Below are 17,321 nucleotides of genomic sequence, written 5' to 3'. Positions count from 1 at the left end.
AGATCAGATTGCCAATATCCGTTGGATTATAGAAAAATCAAGTGAATTCCAGAAAAACATCTGCTTCATTGAGTACACTAAAGCCTTTGATTGTGTGGATCATAACAAACTGTGGAAAATTCTTCAGGAGATGGGAATACCAGACCACCTTACCTGCCTCCTGAGAAACCCGTACACAGGTCAAGAAGCAACAGTTAGAACCGGACATGGAACAACAGACTGGTTCCAAATCGGGAAAGGAGTACGTCAAGGCTGTATATTGTCACCTTGCTTATTTAACTTATATGCAGAGTACATCATGTGAAATGCTGGGCTGGATGAAACACAAGCTGGAATCAAGACTGCTGAGAGAAATATCAACAACCTTCAAATACGCAGATGTTGTTGTTGTTGTTCAGTGGCCCTGTCGTGTCCAACTGTTTGTGAACCCACAGACTGTAGCACACCAGGTCTCTCTGTCCCTCACCATCTCCCAAAGTTTGCCCAAGTTTATGTTCATTGCATCACTGATGCCATCCAGCCATCTCATCCTCTGACACCCTCTTCTCCTTCTGCCCTCAGTCTTTCCAAGCCTCAGGGACTTTTCCAATCAGTCAGCTGTTCACATCAGATGACCAAAATACTGAAGCTTCAGCTTCAGCATCAGTCCTTCCAACATGTGTTCAGGGTTAATTTCCCTTAAGATTGACTGGTTTGATCTCCCTATCAAATATGCAGATGATACCACTCTAAAGGCAGAAAACGAGGAGGAACTAAAGGGCCTCTTGATGAGGGTGAAAGAGGAGAGTAAAAGAGCTGGCCTAAAACTCAACATTCAAAGAACGAAGATCATGACGTCTGCTCCCATCACTTCATGGCAAATTGATGGGGAAAAAGTGGAAAGAGTGACAGATTTTATTTTCTTGTGCTCCAAAATCACTGCAGACTGTGGCTACAGCAACGAAATTAAAAGACACTTGCTCCTTGGAAGAAAAGTTATGACAAGTATAGACAGCATATTAAAAAGAAGAGACATCACTTTGCTGACAAAGATCTTTATTGTCAAAGCTATGGTTTTTCCTGTAATCATGTACGAATGTGAAAGCAGGACTTCAAAGAAAGCTGAGCACAGAAGAATTGATGCTTTTAAATTGTGGTGCTGAAAAAGACTCTTGAGAGTGCCTTGGACTGCAAAGAGATAAACTAGTCAATCCTAAAGGAAATCAAACCTGAACGTTCATTGGAAGGTCTGATGCTGAAACTGAAGCTCCAATACTTTGGTCACATGATGCTAAGAGCCAACTTATTGGAAAAGACACTGATGCTGGGAAAAGATTGAGGGCAAGAGGAGAAGGGTCTGACAGAGGATAAGATGGTTGGATCACATCACCGACTCAATGGACATAAGTTTGAGCAAACTCCAGAAGATAGTGAATGACAGGGAAGCCTGGAATGGTCTAGTCCATGGGGTTACAAAGAGTTGTACACAACTTAGCAACAACAGCCTTCTTTCTGGTCAAGCTCTCACACCTGTATATGACTACTGGAAAATCCAGTAGTCACAGCTGCTGGTTTGAAAAACCATAGCTTAGACTAGATGGTCCTTTGTTGGCAAAATGATGTCTCTGCTTTTTAATATGCTGTGTAGATTTGTCATAGTTTTCCTTCCAAGGAGCAATTTCTTTGAATTTTATGGCTGCAGTCACCATCTGCAGTGTTTTTGGAGCTCAAGAAAATAAAAGCTGTCACTCTTTCCACTTTTTCCCCTTTTATTTGCCATGAAATGATGGGATTGGATGCCAAGATGGGAGTGTAACTTGATTGCAACCTTGAGATGAAAACCGCATAACTGCACTACAGTGGAGAGGTAGTGTGGGCCCCTGCTGTAAATCTGCCATGCCAGACCTGGACCGACCTCCTCTAGACTTCTTTTACAGACTTCTACTTCAGCTATTTTTATTCTGAGATTTTATGTGCAGGAAAATATAATTCATAAGTAACAAATTTCAATTAAATTGCCCATTTAATCTAGTCAAGACTGATTTCTGCTATTTGCAACAGAAAGTGCTGTGCTTAGTCATGTCTGACTCTTTTCGACCCTGTAGACTGTAGCCCACCAGGCTCCTCTGTCCATGGGGGTTTACCAAGCAAGAATACTGGAGTGGGCTGCCATGCCCTCCTCCAGGGGATCTTCCCAACCCAGTGATTGAACCCAGATCTCCCACATTGCAGGCAGATTCTTTATCATTTACCGTCTGAGCTACCAGGGAAGCCCAAGAATACTGGAGTGGGTAGCCCATCTCTTCTCCAGGGAATCTTCTTGACCTAGGAACTGAACCAAGGTTTCTCCTGCATTGCAGGCAGATTCTTTATCAGCTGAGCTATCAGGGAATGGCACAGGATTCATGGTTTTAATTCAAAATTTGATATTCCTTATTTTACTTACTCTAAGCCTTGTTGTAAATAAATATTGAAGAGAGTACACATAATATTTTATCTTATCAATGATTTTAAAATACAGAATAATCAGTGATCAGATATCAACTATAAGTGTGGATAACTGACCAAGTTTCTTCCATAGGTAAATGTCATGAAATAAAATGGAGAATCAGGAGTTATCTTGATTAAAAGCAAATTAAGAGACTAATAGACATCGCAGTTACATGTAAGTTGTGGACTTTAATTGGGTCTTGACTTGCTACAATTTTGCTTTTTGAAAATAATTGGGAAAGTTTGACAACTCTATAGGAATAAATGTTAATTGTGTAATGTACAATTAAGGTATTATAGCAGAGAAAAATGTTCTAATTTTTTTAGAGAAGAATACTAAAGTAATTGGGCTTTCCAGGTGGTGCAGTGGTAGAGTCCACCTGCCAATGCAGGAGACATGGGTTCAATTCCTGGGTCGAGAAGATCCCCTGGAGTAGGAAATTGCAACCTGCTCCAGTATTCCTACCTGGAAAACTTCATGGACAGAGGAGCCTGGCAGGCCACAGTCTATGGGGTCACAAAGAGTTGGATACGACTGAGCACAAACACAACTAAAGTAATTAGAGGAAAGCAAAAATATTATTTATGATTTACTTAAAAATTTCTAGCTGACAAATAGATGGAGAAAATATGGCAAAATATCAACACTAAATACCTGGTTTAGCTACATTGGTATTTATTATACTGTTATACCTTTTTGATATACTTGAAAATGTTCATAATAGGAGGTACAGAAATGCAGTTAAGCAAAAGAAGGCTTTAATTGTTTATACAGTTAAAAAATAAACTTGTAAATTGCAGTCAATAATTACAACTTAAATAGGATATTTTCTCTGTGATAATTGAAGAACTCAAGAAAATTCCTTATTTCAATGTTGTGGCCTCAAATTATCTAATTGGTCTATTTCTCTAATTACTTTTCTCCCTTCCCTCAAAATGTAAACTGGAAGAGTGTGATGAACATGATAGTCAAACTGTGGAAGAGTCAGTCAGAGTCCTGTGGATTCTAGTACTGGCAAGAGAGAATTCAGCGTGGAATAATCTCTAAGTGTCTGGCCAAAGCTGAAGTCTGGCTAGCCTCCACGTATGCTGTGAAAATTCTCTGGCTGCAGTCCTGACGTCCTAAACATCTGAGGTTGCATCATTTTTCCCACAGTTGCTTCTGGACTGAATGTCAACAGCATATGATGTAAACAGGTCAGGATAAAGTGTAGAAAGTGTCTCCAAGTTTTTTCTCCTTTCTTTCTCTCTCTTTTCTCCCTTTCTTCCTCCCTCCCTCCCTTTCTTTTTCTCTTTCCTCCTTTCCTTCTCACTCTCACCCTCCCTCCTCCTTCTCTCCCTCCCTCTCTCCTTCTCCTTCTCTCCTCCCCAGCTTCTTCCCACCCTTCTTTCTTTTGTTTGTTTTGGAAATTCAAGCTTACACAGTTTCAAGACAGATTTCGCCCAAGGGTTTTTCGGTTTCCTGAAGGGTAGAAAGAGTATAAAGACTTGTGAAAAAGACCATTTCAGAAGTAAAGAATACAGCCCAAGTAAGAGGTAAAAAATTCAATTAGTGGTAAATGTTTACTTTTTTCTGTGTTGCTTTGCTATGAACGCTTTCTTCCCTGAAGCCCTCACAGGTCTTCCCTGGATGGTCAGTCAGAGGTCTCCTGTGCTTGTGTTGCTTAGGTGGAATGGCAGCAGGGAGCGTGGAACACAGAGCGAATGGATAGATCAGCAATGGCCTTGAGACTCTTGGCAACTGTAGAAAATGTTTTGCTGTTGTTTTTTTTTTAATTATTTTTATTTATTTATTTATTTTTGGCTATGCTGGGTCTTCATTGCTCTGCACGGGCTTTCTCTAACTGTGGTGAGTGGGGGTTACTCTCCAGTTGAGGTGTGCAGGCTTCTTGGTGCGGTGCTTTTCTTGTTGCAGAGCAGGGGCTCTAGGGTACAGGTTCAGTAGGTGTGGCACATGGGCTTAGTTGCCCCGGGGCATGTGGAATCTTCCTGAACCAAGGATCAAACCTGTGTTCCTCGCATTGGCAAGCAGATTCCTAACCACTGAACCCACTGAACCAGGGAAGTCCTAGAAAATGTTTTTAAAGGAAGCTAAAGGCAAATTTCTCCTAGAAAACTTAAGGAAAAACAATCTTTGAACTTCTGCCTCTGACTTCATTCATTTCTTTCCTACCACTCAGTTTCTAAGTCTTCTCTTATCAACATTTATTTAAAAAGTAATTAAACTCCATCTTCTAATAGCTCAGGATTCCTTTGACTCTTACTCAGAATGTGGCTATTCTGTTTGAAACAAAATCCAGATAGACCAGGATTTTGCATCTGAGCATTAAAACAAGGGTAGAGCTGGAAATTTGAGGTCTGTGTAACTGGAGATGGTGAATATAATGTCTCAAGAGCTTTGATTATAGAGGCCTCGGTGTTCTGACAAGTCTGAAAATAAAAATATAGGTGAAAACTGTTTGTGTCTGACCCAGCACAGATCAACAGGTGAATTCTTTTTTACAGATAGAATTAAAGCAGTCCTACTGGTGTACCAGCAGATGCATGGTTGAAGGACATTGGGGATTCTGGAGAATTCTCTTCTGCTCCCTTATTTGAGAAACGTCTAATGCAGAACTGGTTAAATCATTGCCTTTCTGCGTTTATTCAACGGACTTTTGCCTAGTATCAGCTTACTGGTAAGAAACCTGCACTGAAATTCTACTTTCCTTGGCCTCCCCTCTGTTGAACTTTGTTGAATAGAATGCCTGACTCCTGCCTAACTTGGCTCTCTTCATCTTGGCTCAGGCTGAAGCAACTGGACAGCTTGGCTCAGAGTCCAAGGAGTTAGAGACTACAACCTCGTGGCTACCCTGCCTCTCTCTCACATGGGCTGTTCCTGCCCAGTCTGGTTTGTGAATAGTTCTTGGCAACTACCCCAGAGAATAGAGCCACTAACAATAGCAACTCTCTTTTTAGCTTGAATCTCTTGGTACTCAGGACTGTGAACTTAGGAAAACCTAAAATAACCTATGTAATTACAGTGGGTTACCCTAAGAGTCTATTTCTGCCAGTACCAACTCAGGATGTCACTCCAGTAGATATTTAGCTGCTCGTAGTGGAAAGAGTACTGGGCTTATGGCCAGACAGACCTAGATTCAAAAACTAACTCGGCTATTTACTAATTTTACGACATTGGGTAAGCCACTAATTTGAATCTGTTGGAACTGAATGAGTGCCCACCTATACATATAAATGCCTGGAAACCTGCAGAGTGGTATACAAGATTAAACCATTGCTATTAGGAAATGGGGATAAAGTTTTAAGAAAAATTTATATCTTCAAGAAGCAGATGAATCAACTTACCCTCTGTTCCATACCACAGTGTAGTGTTAGTCACTTAATCGTGTCCTACTCTTTGTGACCCCATGGACTGTAGCCCGCCAGGCTCCTCTGTCCATGGAATTCTCCAGGCAAGAATACTGGAGTAGGTTGCCATTTCCTTCTCCCATTCCATCCCATGCTCAGTTTTAAAACTACAGGTCCTTTCCACTTAAACTTAAAGGCAGTCTTCCCCCTTTGTTTATGACACAGTTGGAAATGGGGGAATGATTTGGCAGTTCCTTTCACATCAAGGAATGACAAAGCAAGAAGATGAGCCCTTATACCTCATTAGTACAGCAAAGAGTGTTACATCCACTTATGTGCTGTGCCAGCAAACTGGCTTTCTCTGAAGTTTAGCCATTGTTTTTATTACTTAAATTTTTATCTTATGTGTGGAAAAGAGGTTGGTTCTTCAGAGTTAAGACATATTTTTACACTTTCTCACTACTCTTGTATAAACAGAGCAGGACCCTGTTTATACAGGACCCTATTTGTACCTACTGGGTACAAATCCTTTCCGTGTTTCTTGTTTGCAGGAAATAAGCCTCATTTAGCCTCCTCAGCCTTCCCTGGGCTCCAAAGGGCACATCCCAACAGGCCAAATAACAGGAAAGGGAGGGAATGTAGAAAAAAAAGAAGTCAAGAAACAATATAGCAGTCCTGGGGCAGGCTCCTGGTTCCAGCCAGAAATGGCTTCTCTTGTGTCAAGAAAGTGAAGCCTGGTTCACTTTCTCCAGGGACCACCCCCTGCCCCTGAAAGCCACATAGCATGGCCAGAAAAACAAAAATAAAAACAAGAAAGCTCTGCCTGTGGATTTTACCACCTTGTAGGGGTCTTAGTGGGCTTCCCAGGTGGTGCTAGTGGTAAAGAAACCACCTGCCAATGCAGCAGACACAAGAGACGCAGGTTCAATCTGTGGGTCTGGAAGATCTCCTGGAGGAGGGCACTGGCAACCTACTCCAGTGTTCTTGCCTAGAGAATCCCATGTATAGAGGAGCCTGGCAGGCTATGGTCCACAGGGTTGCAAAGAGTTGGACATGACTGAAGCAACTTAGCAAGCATTCAGGTGCCGGAGTCCTGCTCCAGCTGGTCCAGGGGTTCCCTCAGGATGGACGGCGTCGGTGATGCGAATGAGAAGACACAGCGAGTCTTGATGTTTCCAAGTGTCTCCAGACTTTATTATTTTTTAAGACAGCTTTTATATTTTTAGTGGTACATAGAAACAAATGTAAAGTATAGAGTCATACCAAATCAGCTTAATGGGTCAGCAGTGTTGACCCGACATCGTTTGCATATCTTAGTTCATTTTGTTTACATCATCTTCTGGCCTGGGGGCCTGTTAACATCTTGTGACTCTCCTATTGATAAGGGTTGATCAGTCAGAACACTTTTGTATCAGGCACAGCAGGAAAGAATTCATCAATAGAAAGTTTCAAGGTAAAACCTGTTTTCGGTAATCTATCCTACGCCTTGAGCCTAACAGAAAAGAATGTGGTTCCATAAAGTCATAGAACAGCAAGCTGAAGGTCAGCTCTAAGTAAGAATCATCAGTTAAATCAACAATTGTCTTATTATTTGTATTACAGCTAAACTTTTATTTATATAAATTTTTAACTATTATGCTTTCATTATACAGGCTAAATACGTTAAGAGTAAAAACATAATGAGTAAATATAGACTAAGTAACAGTTTCATAAAGCAATATTTCTTATATTTCCTAACAAGCCTTTTTTCCTGCGAAGGGTTTTGTGCCCATAGAGGCTTTCTGTGTGGAGGCTCTCGATGCTGTTTTATTATTAAGGAACAGTCATGCACATTGGCTCCAAAGGCACAGGTACATTTATTAAACAAAGCAATATGTTAGCAAAAGAAATTTAGATCAGCATACTCTATATCCCAGATAATTTTATTTAGGGTGCTACCGTTCAGGGGCCTTATCGATTGGGGTTTCAGACTGATCTATTTTAGAAGAGAATCAGGAAAAGCCTTTTGTTTAAGTCACAGAAAATAAGAAGAGGTTTATTATAGCAAGTGTCAGAAAGAGAGATCTCATTTTTAAGGTGAGCGCTGAGGCAGCCTCTCGAGAATCCCTGAGGCCTGAGAAGCCGTGCTCAAATCAGTCCTCTTTCTCATGACTCTGTCATGGGTGGGATCTCGTGAGCTGGCTCCCGGCATTCAAGGGTCTTAATAGTTTTCCTGGCCTTATAATAAATTACCACAAACTTAATGGCTTAAAGCAACACACATATATTACCTCACAAATTCCATGGATCAGGAATTCAGATACGGCTTTGATGGGTCCTCTGCTCAAGATCTCACAAGGCTTCGATCAACCTATAGGCCAAGCTGATGTCCTCTCCCAAGCTCACAAGGCTTTTTTTTTTTTTTTGCCATGGGGTTGTAGGATCTTAGCTATCAGATCAGGGACAGCACCTGTGCCCTCCACAGTGAAAACCCGGAGTCCTAACTACTGGGCCACCAGGTTAATTCCCAAGCTCACAAGGCTTTTGAAAGGATTTAAGTGGCAGAATTCATGGTGCCTCTATCACAACGGTTTCCTTTACAGCATAAATCACATTTTTTTACCAGTGAATTCCTGAACAGAAAGAACTCACTGTAGTGGTCTGACACATAATTGTTGAATGAATGGTATATGGTTATGGTATATATGGTATATGGTTACTTGAGACCCATATTATTTTATTGTTGATTTGTTAGCAACTTGAGGGCACAACCTGAATCGTTTGTCTTCCTCCAACAGCGTCTAAGCCAGTGCGTGCTCTGGTGATTAAGTCGCTAAGTTGTGTCCGACTCTTTGCGACCCCATGGACTGTAGCCCACGAGGCTCCTGTCTATGGAACTTTCCAGGCAAGAATACTGGAGTGGGCTGCCATGCCTTTCTCCGGGAGATCTTCACGACCCAGGGATCAAACCCGTGTTCTGTCCCTGGTCTGGTTCCTACTGCATTGCAGGCAAATACTTAACCGCTGAGCCACCATTGCTCAAATCTCATTTCTGCGGGGGAAAAAAAATCAGGTGCAAAAACAAAGCCCGGAGCCTGAGAGTAACGGAGGATCTGGCAATACTGAGTGAATTTGTGAGAAGTTACGCTGGAACGACGTAGGAGAGACAGATAGCAGAAGTGGGCCGCTTAAAATCCTCCACGGCCGTACCTCTGCACACGACGTATGAGTCTTCAAGAAGCTGAAGCTTTGCTTCTCGCGAGAGGAAAGGCGAGAGGAAAGACCGCGAGACAGTCTGTCCTTGCCCCGCCTTCCTTGAGCCCCACCCACTCCCTGTCCTCACTCCCACCTTGAACCAGCTGCGTGTGACGTCGTGACGCGTGCGTGGCCGTGGCGTAGAAGGCGGGCCCGCGACGCGGCGCCGGAGGAGGAAGTGGTGGGGTTGTTGCTGCTTCTGCGCCCGCTGCTGGCTCTGGGGGTGCGGAGTGGGGCCACAGTCGGCGCCGCTGCGTTCGCGCTGTCCAGCTGTTCCCCTCCATGTGCCCGAGCTCCGTTGCTCCCCTTCCTCAGGCCGCCGCTTACCCCGGGGTCTATGGAAGTAATGGAAGGACCCCTCAACCTGGTGAGTGGCCACAGAGGGTTGCGTCGGGTCTCGGGCACCTTTGCCTCAGGACCCCGTGTCGGCGTGCAGCTGACTGGAGGCTGGGAAGCTGGTTTGGCACGGGTGATTCTAAAATCTGGGGGGCGCAGAAAGGCTCGGCCCTACAGCGGCTCCAGCCAAGCCACCGCATACGGCCCCTCGGGGATCCCTGGGAAGCTCCTGCCTCATGTTCCGCTGCCTTCAGGCGCCCCTTGCCCTAGGGCCCTGGGCGAGGGACTCCCACCAACGAGGGCTGCCACCTCTCCAGACCGGAGGAAATGCCTCCAAGCGCCACGTAACCACCTCTTTGCAGCCTGGAGAGAAACTGAAGCCGGCTGGGGCAGAAATGGTGTGTAATACTGGTTCTAACTTCTAACACAGGGTCTGAAGTCTGAAGTCCCCACTGTGGAGAAATCATAACCTCTCACCCCCGTTTCCCTTCACCCATTTCTCACCTGTGTTCACATGCATAAACTGAGACTTTACTTTCTCAAATAAATTAGAGACAGCTGGGGGGAAAAGACAGTGCTGTGTCTGTTTTTAGCTCAATTTCATCACTTTAGGTATGAAAATATGGTTGATGTTTACCTTTCTCAGAAAAAGCATTGATAGCTCATTATTATGTTTTTAGGCACCTCAGGTGTAGCGATTTTAAAACAAGAAACACGAGTTCTTTTTCGCCTGGCCACTGTATCTTTTGGTTTTCCAGAGAGGGTGTCTATTTTGGATACAAAAGTTGGATTACTTAAAGTTGTAGACAGACAAGGTAACTTTTTTCAGTTCAACTATGATAGTGGGTTTGGAAAAAAGAACGTATGGAAAATTATTAGTTTCTCACGTTGGAACCCTGAGAACACGTGTGGTGGGAGACCTCTGGGCTGGAATCAAACCATTCTGTAGAGAAAGCAGTACAGCCTGGTGGATTAAGAGTATAGATTCTGGACCTAAACTGCTTGGATTTGAATTCTGGTTTTGTCGCTTCATAACTCTATGACCTTGGGCAAATTAGTTGATCTCACTCTTTGTGGTTTGTTGTGAGGATTAAGAGAGTAAATAGAAGTAAGGAGCCTAGAACAGTACCTGGTATGTAATGAAGTGTAAGAGTTAGTTATTACAATAATCAGACCAAAACTCTTAATTTAAAAATCTCACTTGGACTTGGTGAGCTTAAAAAGTTTAAGATTCTATGACCTAAAGCTGTGGTTCCCAGATGGCTGGTGCCAGGTTAGCTGCTATGAGAAGTGCTTTCCAGTTTTGTTGTTGAGCCCTGCCCCCACTGGTAAGAGTTGTTTACACTTAAAAAGAACCACACTAGATTTGTGACTTTTTTTTTTTTTTAAACCAGTGAAATGTCTTGTACTTTTCTTGGTTTTAAGGTGACATATTGTTGGCAGTGAAATATAATGGATGGCTCGGTACTGAAACTTCACAGGAACATTATTAGAAATAACCAGCAGTTCACAAAGTGCTTCAAAGTTCAAGTGTCCTTGCAAAATGACCATTGGTTCAGTTCCAGTTAACTTCACTTTATTTGGCTGCTTGCTTCAGCCTAACCCCAGCCAACTGCCCCACTGGTAGTTGTAGCTTATGGAAAGACTGGAACTGGGTTACAGTTTAGATGGAGCAGCAAAATCACCAGTTTAGGAAAAATTAGTTGACTTGGCAATGGTATTACCTTTTTATAGAAGAAAATTTTGAATAGTCTTACTAAGGAGTCTAGCATAAATCCATAATCCAGCCATACAATTTATGTGGACAAGTATCAGAAACTTGTCATCTTGAATTCTTAAGCCATTTGAGATTTGAAAGATTTAAGTTTTAGGTCTAGCTGTTTAATGGAAGAGAACGATAGAACAGAAATTAACATTTACTTGAATCATTTTAACTCTGCTAAGTATCAGTGTGTGGCCTCTGAATTTGTTCTCACTCAGTTTTAAAAGACAGAATTTTTTCATTTTCTGTTGTACTATTACCTTGTAGCTTATATATTTTATGTGTAGTTTGTACCCCTTAGTTCCCTATCCTGTCTTGCCGTCTCCTCCTTCCTTCTCCCTACAGATAACCACTAGTTTGTTTTCTGTATCCAAGTCTGTTTTTTTGTTATTTAATATATTCATACATTCATTTTTTTCCTTTAGATTTCACATGTAAGTGATGTCATACAGTATTTGTCTTTCTCTACCTGACTTATTTCACTTACACCCTCCAAGCCCATCCATGTTGTTGCAAATGGCAACATTTCATTCTTTTTTTTATGGCTAAGTAGTATTCCATTATTTGTGTGTGTGTGTGTGGTGTGTATGTGTTGATATATGTATCTATTATACATACACACATACATCACACCCTTTTCTATTCATCTGTTGATGGATATGTTGGTGGCTCTTGGCAGTTGTAAATAATGCTGCTGTGAACATTGGATTGCATGTATCTTTTCAAATTAGTGTTTTCATTAGAAGACAATTTTTTTTTTAAGACAGTCACATTCTTTTATGCCAGCCAATATTCATTCTAGTATCCAGCAGACTCAACATGAGAAATACTTCTCAATGCTATAATTTTGAGTGCCTTTGAGCATCCCATTAGTCTATACAAGCTTTTTCTAATGACATCATAGTGTATTCCAAATTGATTGCATAAGGACTTATTACAGTACCTAGATTTATAATCATGTGTCCTCAGAGCATCCTTGAAATTTAGTAAGAATTGCTTCCTAGCTTTACAGATAAATAAGCCTAGACAAATTAAGTAGATTAGTGACTCAAATACATTATGGAGCTACCTTATGTTGATATCATGACTTCTTTCCAGTAATTCTTCTGTCTTAATGTACTTAAAATAGTCATTTCAATATGGTCCTTATCTATATTGAGTTACAGATTCTTTGTCAGTATTGAGTGCCTTTGTTCTAGTGCATGGTGCTAAGTCGCTTTAGTTGTGTCTGACGCTATGGACCATCGAGCTCCTCTGCCCCTGGGATTCTCTAGGCAGGAAGAATACTGGAGTAGGTTGCCATGCCCTTCTCTATGGGAACTTCCCGACCTAGGGATCAATCCTATGTCTTTATGTCTCCTGCATTGGCAAGCGGGTTCTGTACCACTGGCGCCACTTGGGAAGCCCTCCTCTGCTCTAGTATTTCTTCTTTTATGTTAGATTTGCAGTATGAATTTGTAGGCCTATTTCCTCGCAGTGATTTTTAAGATATGGAAGAGACCAGCTTGAAATAGTCATTTTAATATATAGTACAAATACCGTGTTTTAATTTTCTGGTTTTTGAAGTTGGTCAAAAGGAAAATAGGATGAATTGTATTTACCTCGGTAGGGAGGAATAACTAGTCTTTGGGCTCTGAATAAGTTTTTTTTTTTTTCCTTTCGTCAATTTTCAATATGGAAAATTGTAACTTATAAAATTACTTAGTGTGTATTTAGGCATTTCTCTCTTTACATTTAATTTTGGTGATGCAAGTGCTAGTAGCACATGTCAAAACTTATGTGAGATAATTTCTAGTTCTTTGATTTGTTTGCGGTCTGTTTGTGAATGATGTCAGATTTTAATTTACATATTGCTGTGTTGCTCACGCTTTGCTTACCTACTCTGCAAACTCTAAGGACAGAGTCCATGTGACTGTGTGACAATTGTGTTCTTTGTGTTTGGCCCTTTTACGAGTGCTGAGAATATGGTTGAGAAGCTAAACTGCTCTTTAGAGTGCTCAACTCTTCTCATCTAAATAAAGGTGTCAGGTATGGTCCAGAGGATGGCCGTGTACTCTGAGGTCTTTGTAACTCTTCTGTGTTAATTATATTGACAATAAAAATAAAATCTTGCCCTGAAAAATATCAAGGAAAATTTTATCTTGTCACAGGCTAGGCTAAGCTTAGTGGAAGCACTCTGAGGGACGGCAGTAGAGCACTAAGACTCGCCCAGTAATTACAGAGGCCTGGGGTTGGCAGCTGGCACTTACAAATAGTATTATTTTGTTTTCTCAGTAGCTGTATGAGATATTTCACATTTTACAGATGAAATCTTGGAACTGCAGAGTAAGTGGTGATAGTTGGATTTGAAAGCAAGATTTTAAATAAAGTATCTCATCTTTCTATTAGATCATGTTTGCCCATTTGTTTTAACTGTGATCCACAATAAGAAATTTTTACTTAATGACAATACACACATACCTAGGTGTATATTACTTCGGAGCTTGGTTCCTTATGGATGTGTCTCTTGTAATTGTGCAAAATGCAGGGACATTCATAAATTTAACCCAAAATAAGACAAAAGTGTAAAAAACTGAAGCATGATGCTGTGTGTGTGTGTATATAGTATTGTGTATGATACACTCTGTTGTGCTAGTCTCAGTTGTGTCCGACTCTTTGCAACCCCATGGACTGTAGCCCTCCAGGCTCCTCTGTCAGTGGGGATTCTCCAGGCAAGAGTACTGGAGTGGGTTGCCATGCCCTCCTTCAGGGGATCTTCCCAGCCCGGGTATTGAACCCAGGTCTTCTGCATTGCAGACAGATTCTTTTATTATTTGAGCTACCAGGGAAGTCCAAGAATACTGGGTAGCCTATCCCCTTTTCCAGGGGATCTTCCCGACCCAGGAATCGAACTGAGGTCTCCTGCATTGCAGGCGGATTCTTTACCAGCTGAGTGTGTATAGTGTTATATATGATGCACTCTAATATTTACTATTAGGGTTTTTTAAATGCTGGTTGTGACCCACAGATTGATTTCAGGACTCACTGTTGGTTTTCATCCTATAATTTGTCTTCACAGCAGATGATGGCAGTTCTTAAAAAAGGGGTGGGCGTGGGGGGCAAGGTGAACTGAAATCTTGAGGAAGGAAAGAGATGCAGCAGAGTGCCTGTGGGAGAAATTGACTTAAAATCAAAAAGATTTTCCTGGAACTCTCTAACAATTGAGCAGTTATCCTAAGTACAGTTCATTATATTAGTTACACAGTTGGTGTAGTACTTATAGTTAGGGGATGCTGCTTGCCTTTAGAAGGCTCATAGTAAACTGATTTGGAAATGGAGAGTGAATGACTTGTCTCCTTTGCTCTCCATTGAGGACACTAATGCAAGGTTCCAGAGTACATTAGATTTTCCTCTGCCAGTTTATTCTGTTTGGTAATGGTGTTCCTTTTCTTTTCATCTTTACATACAGCTTTCCCCAAGGACACAAATAAATAAATGGAAGTTTAATAGAAAGTGATACTTTTTTTTCCTTTGGGAAAGAACACAGTATGAACCTGTAGTTTTAAGGCAGTTAGCATGTAGTTCTTGGTGAGGGCAGTCAGTTGGTAATCTAGCAATCTAGCTGTAGTTAGGATTTTTGTTGGTCACAGGTGATAGAAATCCATTTCAAATTAGCTTAAATCACAAGGGATAATTTATTGAAATCAAAAGGTAGGTGTAAGGCACTTTCCTGGAGGCCCAGGTGTTAAGACTCTGAGCTTCCACTGTACGGTGCATGGATTCAATACCTGGTTGGGGAACTACAATCCTGCACACCATACAGCATGCCTCCTCTCTCCCCTTCCAAAAAATAAGAAACCTGCAAAAGGAAGGTGCAGGAAGGGCAAGACTACAATGTAGGTGAGTCTAAGAACTTACGGGACCAGAGACTCTTAAGATAATCAGGTTTTCCTACTCTGCCTCGTCAGACTTTTTTGCTTTACTTTTCTCTCCAGATTCCAATCTACATTTTCCACCTGGCTAGTTATAACCAATTAAAACTTTCTTGACTTACCCTTTGGTCCTAAGTTTGAAAATATGCTGGAACGGTTTCTTTAGATGTCTAGGGGACAAGGTAATTTATAAATACAGCAAGTTCCATGGGGATCATATTGATTGTACAGGAAGAACAGTTCACGGGGTGGGGGAGCGGGCGAGTGGAAAGTGTCGGCTGTTTCTGAGGAGAATTCAGCAAGGGAGGAATTTGTACAGGGCACATGGAATAAGGGGGCTTCCCAGGTGGCTCAGTGGTAAAGAGCCTGCCTACCAGTGCAGGAGCCGTCGGAGATGTGAGTTCGATCCCTGATTGGGAAGGTCTCCTGGAGCAGGAAATAGCAGCTCACTCTAGCATTCTTGTCGGGATAATCCCATGGACAGAGGAACCTAGTGGGCTAGAATCCATGGGGTCACAAAAGCACTGGACACGACCAAGCACACGTGTGTAGTGAGGTGTTACTACATCTAAAGCTGTTTTACTTCTTAAGGCTTTACAACAGTTTGTGGTATTGTGGTTTCATTTTTACTCAGGAGGGAGTAGGAAAGTGCTGGTTAAAATGTCCTCAAGATTGTATGGATGAAATAGTGAATGAAATAAATGTACCACTGACTGGTTTTCTTGTGCTCAATATAGGTGTATGTACATATGTATAGTTGTTTATTTTAGATTTTGATGCAAATTGTTATTTTGGTATTTTATATGAAATACATTAATGCTCTCTTGGCATTTCAGAATCTGGTTTTGTCACCAACCCTCAACATAACCTCTCTCATCCTTCCATCTAACTGTTCATTGACCCATCAAACACATGAACAGTCACTGTCTTATCAGGTGATCTGGACATCAGGGATTTGACAAAGTCCCTGTTCGTACACAACTTTTATCCCATTCTGTAGTTTTCCTCTGTTGTGTTCTCTTTCTCTCTTTTCTTTAGCATCTTAAGCATAGAGTTCCTTGCTATTCCAATACCTGGGTAATCTCTGGTTCTGGATCTGTTGTCTTCTGGTTTTTGTTAGTGCCATTTTCCTGCTTGATATGCTGGTAACTTTATTGTATATTACACATTATGGATGATGTGTTATAGAGATTCTGAATTTGTTATTTTCCTCCAAAGAATGTTGTTAATAGTTTGTTCTTCTGGCTGACAATTAAAATACTAGTGGATCATCTTGATTCAGTCCAGGCTTGATTTTAGGCTTTACCACGGTGGGTCTGTTTCAGTTTTACTCATGATGCCGAGAGTGTAGTCCTTACTCACAGGGCTGGACTTTTGAGGTCTCAACTCAGAGTCCCAAGTGTTCACCAAAGGTAATGCTTTCTCTAGACCCAAACTGCAACCTGTCTCCCCAACACCTTGTGGCTTCTGAATTTGTTGCTAAGAATTTCTACTCAGCTTCCTGGAATTGGGTCCTATTCATGTACAGCTTAGATGTTAGCCAAGAATCTGAGAGAATCTTTGATGCATACTTTTAGGGTGTCTTCATTGCACTTCCCTCTAGCCCTGGACTCCTCAGAATCTAGCTTTTCCTTCCAGTTTCCATCTCCTTAATCCTTCAAGCTTGGCTTCAACAGTAGGTGAACCGAGAACTTACAGATGTACAAGCTAGATTTAGAAAAGGCAGAAGAACCAGAAATCAAATTGCCAACATTGGTTGGATCATAGAAAAAGTGAGGGAATTCCAGAAAACATCTGCTTCATTGGTTATGCTAAAGCCTTTGACTATGTGGGTCACAACAAACTGTGGAAAAGATGAGAATACCAGACCACCTTACCTGCCTCCTGAGAAACCTGTATGCAGGTCAAGAAGCAACAGTTAGAACTAGACATGGAACAACCAACTGGTTCCAAATTGGGAAAGGAGTACGTCAAGGCTGTATATTGTCACCTGCTTATTTGAATTATACGCAGAGTACATCATGCAAAATGCTGGGCTGGTTGAAGCACAAGCTGGAGTCAAGATTGCTGGGAGAAATATCAATAACCTCAGATTTGCAGATGACACCACCCTTATGGCAGAAAGCAAAGAGGAACTAAAGAGCCTCTTGATGAAGGTGAAAGAGGAGAGTGAAAAAGCTGGCTTAAAACTCATCATTCAAAAAACGAAGATCATGGCATCCGGTCCCATCACTTCATGGCAAATAGATGGGGAAAAGTGG

General features: G+C 41.7%; 1 protein-coding gene across 13 annotated transcripts in view; it reads left to right on the top strand.

The window, feature by feature from the left end:
• NRBF2 (nuclear receptor binding factor 2) overlaps positions 1–17,321 on the top strand; it is a 248,653-nt gene that overhangs the window by 200,842 nt on the left and 30,490 nt on the right. For 5 of the 13 annotated variants that reach the window (XR_014076521.1, XR_014076522.1, XM_081568976.1 and 2 more), the window contains exon 1: positions 9,223–9,418. Coding sequence is in view for 4 of the 13 variants with exons in the window: in XM_081568977.1 (XP_081425103.1) it covers positions 9,334–9,418 (85 nt within the window). In the remaining 9 variants the exon portion in view is untranslated. Of the gene's footprint in view, positions 1–2,560; positions 2,645–3,419; positions 4,006–4,974; positions 5,148–9,222; positions 9,786–10,067; positions 10,203–17,321 lie in introns of those variants that run through there. The other 8 variants (XM_081568982.1, XM_081568980.1, XM_081568979.1 and 5 more) reach the window with 5 other exon arrangements.

The sequence above is a fragment of the Giraffa tippelskirchi genome, chromosome 2 (genome assembly GCF_054371585.1).
Source record: "Giraffa tippelskirchi isolate mGirTip1 chromosome 2, T2T-mGirTip1v1.2.pri, whole genome shotgun sequence".
Taxonomy (NCBI): domain Eukaryota; kingdom Metazoa; phylum Chordata; class Mammalia; order Artiodactyla; family Giraffidae; genus Giraffa; species Giraffa tippelskirchi.
The sequence above is the reverse complement of the archived record's forward strand: the minus strand, read 5'-3'. Positions and strand labels throughout refer to the sequence as shown.